We start from the raw sequence: 11,933 nt of genomic DNA on the forward strand, positions 1-11,933 counted from the left end.
AATTACATATTAATCTAGAATTTGTCAATATATTTTGATGTGGCATTTTATAATTGGCTTAAAATTTTGCCTCCTACAAATGACCTCTCAAGACTTGGTCATATCTATAGACACCGTATTTTATACCCCTTACGACTCGAGCCCCCGTTCCCTAATGATGCTGAAATTCTAAGACCCAAGGTTGGTTTCGGGGATTACAAATTGACTTGGGAGATGTTAAAATAGAAAATATAACTTTTAAATAAGCTAAAAATATATTTTTGAAAAATAAAGGCCAAAAGAAACCCTAAGCATGTGCACACAGGAAGGGTTTTAGAAGCACCAGAAATGCAAGTTTTTTGCATTAAAGACTGAGGTTTGGAATGAATCCCACATCGTCTGGGAGCTGTTCCAAACCCTCATTTTCACAATATAAATAGTCATACATGGTACCTTTAAAAAACACACAAAACTCTCACGGGAAAACACTAAGATTCACTGGAAATAGTTAATCAAAGAGGGAGTTTTTCACAAAACATCCTCAAGTAAATTTTATTTGATTAGGGCCTTTTCTGGCCTTGATCTCTAAGATTTAATATTGCTAATCACTTTCTCATTAGTTTGTGATAGATTTGACTGAGGGGAACAGTAAAAAATCAAGCCTAGGAGATTTTGCTTTGAGGTATTCTTTTTTAAACTTTTCATTTATTCTTTACTTTTAATTCTATCTTTGATCTATTTTATTGTTTGTTTTATGCTTATAACATGTTTGCTTAGACTAGGTTTATGTTTTCTTTTTGTTATGATCTTGCTATGTTTTTCTACGTTTTTAGGGTTTCTAGGCAGAAACCCACGTGTGCATGATCAAGGCTGCATACATAGGTGTAAGAGACCGTTAAACTTCGGGGTGCTCTCAGAAAAGAGATTTGGGTGCTTTTTCAGGGAACCTCTCTTTTTTGGTAAGTGGTGTGGAGTCGCCACTTATTTTTTATACAAAAAAAAAAGAAGAAAAAATAGATACTAAATTACATGATCAAAATGCTTCATTTCATTGATTGAATAAAAATAAATACAATCTTAATAAATTGAATCTTACAAGGCTTTGAGTCCTAGTTACAATCTATGCAAAATAATAATAGCTTTTTTCCTAGTTACAATCTACCCAAAAATGAAAAGAAAGAGAAAGCACAAGTTTACCTATCCAATAGAACTAAGTTTGGGGGCAAGGTTACAAAATGGGAAGGTGTTAGGCACCCATTTCACCCAGACAGAGTCTGGTCTTCTAGACTCTAATGACCAATATACGTTTTTTGCATGATGTGAATGATATGTTGCATATACATGACAAACACTTGACTAACACTAATTCAAATAAATCTATCTTATGAATGTATCCTCTTCTTTAGAAAAATTGAGATTTGCTTTGTGAATTGAAAAAAATTGAGATTTGTAAATAAAAATCAGATATGTTTTTGTGTAAATAAAAATTAGATTTGTAAAAAGAATTAGATCTGTTTCTATGCAAAGAAAGGAACAAGATTTTTGTAAAAAAATATTAGATCTGTTTTTGGTGTAAAAATAAGGGGTGGTTTAATTAAGAAAAATCATATTTGCTTTGAACACTTAAAAAAAAGATATTTGGTCTATATGTAAAACAATCAGATCTGTTATTGAGTATAAAATAATAAAACAAACACTTTTTGAAAAAGGATTCACACTCATTAGATAAATTTATTTTACAAGTATCACAAATACAAAATTTCAACCTAACTTTTATTTCTTCTTTTAAATTTCAAAATCCGCAATTGTATCAAAGAAAAATTTTTCTTAAAAAAATCAGATTTGCATTTAATGAAAATACAGATCAGTTTTGTGTGTTAAGAAAAATCATATCTGTAAAATTCAAATCAGTTTTATGTGTAAAAAGATCAGATCTCCATTTAATGAAAATACAGATTAGTTTTATGTGTTAAAAAAATCAAATATGCATTTAATGAAAATACAGATCATTTTTTAATTTAGAAAATTAGATCTGAAAAATTTAGATCAGTTTTTAGTTTAAAGAAATCTTTGATAATTAGCAGATTTTGAGATTCAAGAGAGAAATCATAACAACAAATCAACTAGAACATATTTTTTTTAAAAGTTAAACAAAAAATGGCAATTACATCAAAAATCAGAAATAATAAAACACCTTAAACCTTTTCATGCATCATAAAATGATATTAATAGAAAAAAACTAGAAAAAAGAGAGAGAAGAAATAGACTACCTCTTGCATGAGCATGGTCTTCTTTGTGAAAGGATATTTTAGGATTCAAAGAAACTTATTCAACTCTTTGAAGCCTAAAACATTTTTCTTACAGAAAAGAAATTCCTAAGGAAAGAGCCTCCATATTATCTTTACTGTAAAATGGAAAAGAAAAGAAGAGAAGAGCCAGAAAGAGGGGGGGGGGTCAGAAAGCGTGAAAAAGTGTGCGGAATTTTGAGAGGCACCCTTTATTTATAGAGGCTAGGATGTTCGAAAAATTAGCTGAATGATCAGAATATGAACTAAGACACATCCTTATCTCTAAAAAAATGAAAATGATAAAATTTATCTCAATCCAGGAGCCCTCGGACCGTGGCCCGTATTTGTGCCAATCGGCACTTGAGTGATGGACCCGCGTTTGAGTTTTAGTCCATTTTGGACTCATTTTTTGAGGTTTTCTAAGTCGTAACTTGCACTTAGACACGTTTTTAATCCATATTCTAAAAATTAAACTCATTTTCTGACGATTCAGGTCTCTACATCAATGATTATCTTGTAGATAAGCACTTCAAAAAGTCTTGATTATCCACAATTTTGTTGTTATCTGATTATCCGTTTTATTCCCATGCGAGCAAGCCTATTGTTAATAATAACTAACAACCAATCACAAAATTATTTAATTATTTCAATTGTTTAGCCAATCTGAATTAATTTAAATTAATCATGTGTGGTTGGTTCTACCTAAGACCATGTGATATCTTTCAATCCAACGGTCCGATTTGGAAATCGGACATACCATCGCGACTGTTAGAATCTCAAGATCATTTTTATGATATGCAATGAATGAAATAATGCATGTAATGCAATCATGAATTTTGGGTATGTGAATGGTTATTCTAGTCATCTTCCTTGATTAAATTATGGGTGCAAAATCAAATATCTACAGTAGGCTTGATTATGCGCACACAGGATTGTTCATACATATGCATGAACCAGCCCAGAAACCCTAATTTTGTTTTCTTTTGTTTTTTCTTCTGTTTTCACATTTATACCTCTGTTTAGGCTCCTTAATATGTTTTTGTGTTTTTTAAAAGCTTCTATTTCACTTGTTAAATTAGATTCTTGTGTTCACATGCTTAGATTAGGGGTTTTTTTTTAGTTGTCTTTATTTCAATACCATGATCATGCATTCATATGCTCTTGCATAATGTCGTAGGTGCTGAGTTGCTGAAAGGAAAGTAAAGGTAAGTCATGCATTTGCAATGTACATGCATGGTTGAGTTTGATGATATAATTGTGATCTTAATGCATTGGATGATGATATGGTTTATTGGCTTCATTTCTAACTTAGATCTCATTGCTCACGTGTTTTTACCTTGGATGGATATGATGATAGGATTTGTGATGAAGCATGATTAGATGTATGATTATGGTTTGTGTTGTGATGAATGCCTTGATGCCATGACATGTATGCTAGAAATATGATAGGTTATTTGCTAGATGAATGCTAGGGTATGCCATGATAGATGTATGGTTAGGAATGATTGATGTCATGTTGATTGTTAGTTGTATGTTAGTGTGTGCGTGAGTTAGATACAAATGTTAAGTATGCCTTTAGTAGGGTTAAGACATAAGACACAATGATGGGAAGCCAACCTTAGGGTTAGGCGGTTTTGGGTGCCTAACACCTTCCCAAGACTATACTTTAACTCCGAACTCATATCTCTGATAGTAAGATCAAAAGGTCTTTCCTTGAGAGGATGTTATATATAGGGTTCCTAGGCCATTGGGAAAACTAGGTGGCAACTCCATTTGTTGTGCACACAGTGGCGACTCCATCGGGGATTGTGAGTTTAATTCATATGTGTCCTATGTATTAATCTTAATAAAGGCCTACTCAATAATTGATTGCACACACATCACTTGGTTCTATTATCCCTTTACCTTGATTGTTGATGAGTGGAAAGATGGAAGGCTCCATTTGGCCTAAGTCTTTCAAAGTTCATCCCACCAACTCAAAATGTGTGCCATTGCCTATGATGGGCTTTGAGTATGTTAACGGTTTGCCACTAGTCCTTAAAGGTCCACATAGGTCTGTTAGGATATGTGCCCTTTAAATCCTATTGTATGATGCTTTGTATGACATTATGTATAATATTATGTTGTGATTAATAAAGTTGTTTTATTATTATCTAAAATAATGGTAACATGAATATTTAGACATTATCATATAGTCCATGAGATACATAGTATGTGATTTATGTGATTTAGTTACAGAAGATATAAATCACAAGTTCTTTGTAAACTCAGAATTTTAGTTCGTAGTCGATGATGAAATTGAGAATTTTATCTGTGAAGACTATAACATATCAAGTAAGATGATTTGTCTTGATCATAGAAGTAAAGACTTCTAGTTGATATGTTGATATGTTTTAAGTGTTAAGACATATTGAACTGGACCGCTATGAGATTTATTATTCTACTAACTGTTGGGGTTTATGCCCTAAAACCCAATTTATTGGCATGTATTTAATAATTAAATTGTTTAATTATATGAGACTATCTATAAATGAACTAAGACATTATCATAGTCCATGAGATGCATTGTATGTGATTTATGTGAAAAGTCACAGAAGATATAAATCACAAGTTCTTTGTAAACTCAGAAGTTTAGTTCGTAATCGGTGATGAAATTGGGCGTTTCATCTGCGAAGACTATAACATATCAACTAAGATGATTTGTCTTGATCATGGAAGTGGAGACTTCTAGTTGATATGTTGATATGTTTTAAGAGTTAAGACATATTGAACTGGACCGCTAAGAGATTTATTATTCTCCTAACGACTGTCAAATGAATAATAAATCTCACGACTTCTATTTACATCAACTCTAAATCCTGAGAGAATAATGGACCTGATCATAAGATGTAGGTTGCTTTGATATATCAGGAGTGAGATCTATTAGTTACGGTCAAAACCTCAGTATGTTGGGCATCCGCATTTAGTGTTGATGGGACATATATTCTCAAGATGGAATTCATAGTCTCTTAATGGAGATACAAAATATTCCCTTGAGATAAGTTTAATGGATTTAGTTATTCAGAGTGTTGGGCCCAACCACTTTAGTAAGGAGTTACTAAAGTATATATTTATGAAATTGGATTTCATAAATATATGACGAATAACATAAAAGATTAAACCGGGTACTCAAGGATTAAGATGTAGTAATCTTCAAAGTGGCAGTCTATATTCATGACTTTGGATTACTACGAATATTTTAATGAAGGGGTTGTATGCATAATAAAGTCTTGGGAAATAATTTATTAATAAGGCCTAGAGTGCAATTATATTTATATAGTGGTATTAAATATAATTAATGGTAACTTTGGGCTTGTCAAGAGTTGACGGAAAAGCCCAAGGCCCATTGGAGCTAGTGTCTTATTGGTCCCTTTTGGTCCCACTCCAAGCCACACACTAAAGCCCAATTGGAAAGGCCCAATAGGCTAGCCCAATTAGATAATCAGTTAGTTATAAAGGGAGAAACATACAGAATTTTTATTATTAGAAAAGAAAAGAAACGGTGTGTGAGAGAGTGTGAGACACACTTTCATTCTCCCTTTGAAAAACTGATTGAGAGACCACACATCTTGGGCGTAAAGTGGAATTGGAGTGAAGATTAAAAGTGTTCCCAAGTGCTTCTAATCTTTGTTTTGAATTTCTCCACACCAAGGTACGCTATCTTGTTCTTAAATTCTGAAATTTACATTGTGCACATTATCAATCATGAATGAAATAGATCCTAGTTCGTTGCTTCCGCTGTGGGTTTTGTATGAGATACAAAACCAGAATTTTTCCTTCACTAACAACTGTCAAATGAATAATAAATCTCACGACTTCTATTTACATAAACTCTTAATCTTGAGAGAATAATGAACCTGACCATGAAGTGTAGGTGCTTTGATATATCAAGAGTGAGATCTAAAGTCATGATCAAAACCTCAGTATATTGGGCAGCCACATTTAATGTTGAATGAACATATATTCTCAAGATGGAACTCATAATCTCTTAACTGAGATATAAAATATTCCCTTGAGATAAGTTTAATGGGTTTGGTTATTCAAAGTGTTAGGCCTAACCACTTTAGTAAGAAGTTACTAAAGTATATATATATATAGATATATGAAATTGGATTTCATAAATATATGATGAATAACTTGAAGGATTAAACCGGGTACTCAAGGATTAAGATGTAGTAATCTTCAAAGTGGCAGTCAACATTCATGACTTTGTATTACTATGAATATTTTAATAAAGGGGTTGAAGGTATAATAAAGTCTTGGGATATAATTTATTAATAAGGCCTAGAATGCAATTATATTTATATAGTGATATTAAATATAATTAATGGTAATTTTGGATTTGTCAAGAGTTGATAGAAATGCCCAAAACCCATTGGAGCTAGTGTCTTATTTGTCCCTTTTGGTCCCACTCCTAGCCACATACTAAAGCACAATTAGAATGGCCCGAAAGGCTAGCCCAATTAGATAATTATATATAAGGAGAGAAACATACATAATTTTCTAATGTATGAAAATGGTGTGTATGTGAGTGTAAGCCATTCTCTTATTCTCCCTTGAACACATACGTATAAACTGATTGAGAGACCACACTTCTTAGGCATAAGTGGAATTAGAGTGAAGATTAAAAGTGTTCCCAAGTATTTCTAATCTTTGGTTTTATATTTCACCACACCAAGGTACGCTTTCTTGTTTATAAATTCTGAAACTTACATAGTACATGTTATCAATTATGAAATAGATCCATTAATTTTCCGTTGTGTATGTTTTGTATGCGATACAAATTATGTTTTTCCTACAAGGCCCTTGGTTGGAATCATGGCCCACCTAGTTGTGAGTGAGCTACTTATCTATCCCTTTAGCCTTAGGAAGGCCTACCCACACTTAGAGAGATCCTAGACCCAATCAAGAAGAGGATACCCTTTATTTATCTCTTATTTGTTCAACCATATATCTTGTCCCAAAATCTAAAGGTATATCTTAACTTGAAGGGTTCATAGAACCACAGCCTAATTGCTATCATAAGCCCAAACCGAAAAGCCCTTTTGAAAAAGAGGACTTTGGGCTTAATATAACAATTATGCTATGGACTTAGCATCCAAAATTCTACAAAGTCAAAAACTGATTTCCCTAATCGTTGGCCTTTTTATTGTATGCCTAGACCCAAAATGATGAGAATTTCATGGACTTTGAGAGGAAGGATACAATATATTCTAACTAAAGGGCTACTTCAATAGAAATAAACGATAATAACATGAAAAAGGAAGAGGCCAAAGGTGATGAATATATTGTAGGCCCATGTTTGAGACAAGGGATTAGGAATCTCTAAAGTACATTCTAATAAAAGCCTATGAGATTAGAATGAGAGCATTAAGTCCAATGGAAGGCAAGATGTTCCAGGAGGGGATGAATGCTTCGAGCAAAGAAGCCCTTATGTAGGAGAAATTTGAGTGAGTAGAGGCACGAGACAAAGCCCTTAAGAAGATAACAAGTCGCCTTTCCAAGATAAAAGAAACACTTAAGGAAAGAGGAGAAGAGGATGAAGGGGACAAGGCTAACTATGAACAAGGCAAGCTGACTTAAGAAGACATTGATCAGATGATGACAGAGGGAAGGTCTGCCTGCTTCTTCCCAACTTTATGCCACAATTGAAAAGCACTCCCAGACCATGGACATTTAAAGGGGCCTATGTCAATGACTTCTTTGAATCGGGAAATGCAAGATCTTGGGAAGATCATGATTAGCTGGAATGGACCTCAAAGGTAGGGACAACTCAAGTCACCCCAGCTCACTTCATGCTTGAATTCAACATGGACCCTTCCTCCGACGAAGATCAATACCTTGTGCTGACTCATGATGAAGAAGAAGGGGAAGGAGATGATGAAGTGATCAACTATTCAAGTGAAGATGATGGGACTGGTTCTTCAACGAGGTGGGAAGAGATTTCCCCAATGAGGGTAAGTTTCTGTATGACATAACCAAGGTTATACACGTATGGAAATCGCTGAAAGATGAGGACTAGACTGTTGAAAGATAAGGACTAGTATGCTGAGCTAAAGGATTTGTTTAAAGAGGAGGACGAGGAGAAGAGCGATAAACCTTGAAGAAGAAAGAAGACAAAATTCATCATGCTTGTTGTGCGGCAACTTAATAATTGGACTTGGGCTGGGTTTTCTAAGAGTCGGGAAAAGAAATTTTGTAATGCAAGTTCCGATGTACTTTTCAATATTTTCAATAAGATGTATTCTTATTTGGCTTATTTTGATGTGTCCCATAACATTTAAATTTTGCACTTAAATGATTCGAATGAATTTGAAAATAAAATTAATAAAAAATTGGTAAAGAAAATTGAACCTATGGAACCAACTTTTGAAACTTTTAATTTTGGAAATAATAAGAATCCATGTTTAATTAAAATTGGCTCAACACTAAATGAAGAAGAAAGGAAAGATCTCAAGGATCTCCTCACAAAATTCCAAGAGGTGTTTGCATGGTTCTATAAAGATATGTCTAGAATTAATCCCAGGTAGCCAAACATCACATTGATACTTGTTAATCAAAAATTGGGACGCATGAGATCTGAATGGCTCTTAAAGATCAAAGAAGAAGTTGTGAAATAGTTAAAGGTAGGGTTCATTAAGCCCGTACACTAAGTGAAGTGGAAAGCCAATGTTTTGCCTGCACCCAAGAAGGATGGAAGGGTGAGGTTATGTGTGGATTTTAGGGACTTGAATAAGGCTTGCCCTAAAGATGATTTCCCCCTTCCCCACATAGATGTCTTAGTGGATAACACAGCTAGTAGTGCTTTGGTGTCTTTCATGGATGGCTTTTCAAGGGACATGAACAAAAGACATGACCAAAACCACTTTCAACACGAAATGAGGCATCGATTGTTATACAGTAATGCCATTTGGGTTCAAGAAAGTAGGTGCAACTTAACAAACGATGGACACAACCTTGTTACATAATATTATGCATAATGAGGTTGAGGTATACATTGATGACATGATTGTAAAATCCAAGGATAGTGGGGATTGCATCATTAACTTAAGGAAGTTCTTTGAAAGAGTATAGGTTGAGGTTGAACCCCCAAAAATGTACCTTTGGAGTGATAGCTAGGAAGTTGCTAAGTTTCCTAGTAAATGATAAAGGGATAGAAGTAGATCCATCCAAGATTACAGCCATATTGGAGATGCCTTCACCCAAGAATGAGAAGGAAATAAGAGGATTCCTAGGTTGACTACAATACATTAGTTAGTTCATCACCAAACTCATTTCACTTGTGAGTCCATCTTTAAACTCCTAAGGAAGAATGAACTCTACATATGGAATGATGAATGTCAGAAGGCCTTTGAACTTATTAAGGAATATCTCCTCTGTCCACCTATCCTAGTACCTCCACAGCCAGGAAGGCATTTACTATTATACCTCTCTATCATAGAAGATGTGGATGGAAGTATGCTTACACAAGAGGACGATGATAAGAATGAAAGAGCAGTGTACTACTTGAGTAAAAGGTTCCATGATTATGAGACTAGGCACACCCCCATAGAGAAGTTATGCTTTGCACTTGTGTGGGCCATGTAGAAGTTGATCCACATTATGCTACCGTTCCAAGTATGGGTGGTAGCTAGAATAGATCCCTTGAAGTACCTTTTTGAGAAACCAAATTTAAGTGGAAGACTGTCAAGATGGCTAATCCTATTAGCAGAATTTGATTTGAAGTATGTGGCAAGGAAGACTATCAAAGGGAGCGTCGTGTCTAATTTTTGTGTCGAGAATCCTGTAAAGGGAAAGGGTGGAAAAGAAGACTTACCAAATGTGGACATTTTGGATATTGAGCTAGGGGCATGGAAAATGTATTTTGATGGAGCCGTGAACCAATTTGGAATGGAATAAGAGTACTTTTGATCACCCCCGATGGATCTCATGTGCCTTTGGAAGTGAAATTGAACTTTGAGGCAACTAATAACATGGCAGAGTATGAAGCATGTATTACTGAAATGAAAGCTCTCCAAGAGTTAGGGGTAAAAGAGGCTGAAGTGTTTCGAGATTTGACCTTGGTTATAGCTCAAGCCCAGAAGTTATAGAAGGTAAAGGAAGAACATTTGAAACCCTATCAGCAATATCTAGAGGATTTGACCAAAAGTTTTGACAAAATTGAGTACATAATCATCCCTAGAGCTCAAAATCAATTCACGCATGCCTTAGCTACTTTGGCATCCATGGTGGAAATACCCGAGGGAGTGTGGATACGACCTTTAGAGATTAAATAGAGTTATGAGTTGGTGTACAAGGAGAAGAGTGAAGCCTTAGTCTTGGTTATAGAAGAGGAAGGGGTTCTATGGTATTATGATATCATGAAATTCTTGAAGTTGGGGGCATATCTGGATTGTGACAACAAGAGAGAGTATCATTCAATTAGGATGATGGCAATGCAATACATCCTATGCAGAGGACAGCTCTATAGGAGGTCCTATGATGACATACACCTTTGTTGTCTAAAGAAAGAGGAAGCAGAGAGAGCTATGGAGGAAATTCACCAAGGGATTTGTGGTTCTCATATGAATGGGAGGACGCAAACCAAGAAGATTCTAAGGATAGGGTACTATTGGAACACGATGGAAACTGATTGTGTGGACTTTGTGAAGAGTTTCCATGACTGCCAAATGCATGCAAACTTGAACCATGTACCGCCTGGTGAATTGTATAGTATGACCTCTCCTTGACCTTTCTCAATATGGGCTATAGACACGATTAGAGGAATAGCCCCTAAGGCCTTAAATGGACATGAGTACATCCTAGTGGTAATCGACTACTTCAGTAAGTGGGTTAAAGCGGCCTCCTAATCCGTGTTAAAAGTCAAGCACATGGTTTAGTTCATAGAGTATAACATCATCTATTGGTATAGGGTACCTCAATATATCATCTCGGATAATGGCTCCCACTTTGAGGGGGAGGTTCGAAGGATCATGGAGTTATACTACATTAAGCATCACAAGTCTTCAACATACCAACCGGAGACTAATGGGGCCATAGAAGTAGCCAATAAGAACGTTAAGAACATCCTAGCCAAAATGGTAGTGACATACAAAGATTGAGTCAAGAAAATTTCATTTGCTTTATGTGGAACCTCTATTTGTGCATCAACTAGGCAATACCTTACTCTTTGGTCTATGGAAGTGAAGTGGTGCTTCCAATTGAAGTGAAGATACAATCTTTGAGAGTGCTAGTAGAAACCAAGGTCTTAGCAGAAGACTGGATAAAGGCAAGATATGAGAAATTGGCTTTGATAGATGAGAAGCAAGCTAGGGCATAGTACCATGCACAGGGATACCAAAAGAGGATTGCTAGAGCATTTAACAAAAATGTGAAACCTAGAAACCTCAAAGAAGGGGACTTGGTCATAGAAGTGCTTAGAGACGAAGTTTTTGATCCAAGAGGAAAGATGAAGCCAAGATGGTCTGGGCCTTTCATTATCAAGAAGATTATGTCAAGGGGTACTACAAGGATTACAAATTTGGATGGGGAAGAGATGCTTATCCTAATCAACATGGATAGACTCCAGAAATATAATGTTTGGAAAAGAAAAGAAAAGAAAAAAGCCTACTAGGTTGAAAACCCAAA

The 11,933-nt window shown here is 35.0% G+C and overlaps 1 protein-coding gene across 1 annotated transcript; it reads left to right on the forward strand.

Moving 5' to 3' along the window:
- The first annotated feature begins 10,279 nt into the window (after positions 1-10,279).
- Positions 10,280-11,625, forward strand: LOC142628827 (uncharacterized). The gene is made up of 3 exons (XM_075802865.1): positions 10,280-10,389; positions 11,218-11,386; positions 11,461-11,625. The coding sequence occupies exons 1-3, from the start codon at positions 10,280-10,282 to the stop codon at positions 11,623-11,625; spliced, it is 444 nt and encodes a 147-aa protein (XP_075658980.1).
- The last annotated feature ends 308 nt before the right edge of the window (positions 11,626-11,933 follow it).

This window comes from Castanea sativa, chromosome 3, assembly GCF_040712315.1.
Source record: "Castanea sativa cultivar Marrone di Chiusa Pesio chromosome 3, ASM4071231v1".
Taxonomy (NCBI): domain Eukaryota; kingdom Viridiplantae; phylum Streptophyta; class Magnoliopsida; order Fagales; family Fagaceae; genus Castanea; species Castanea sativa.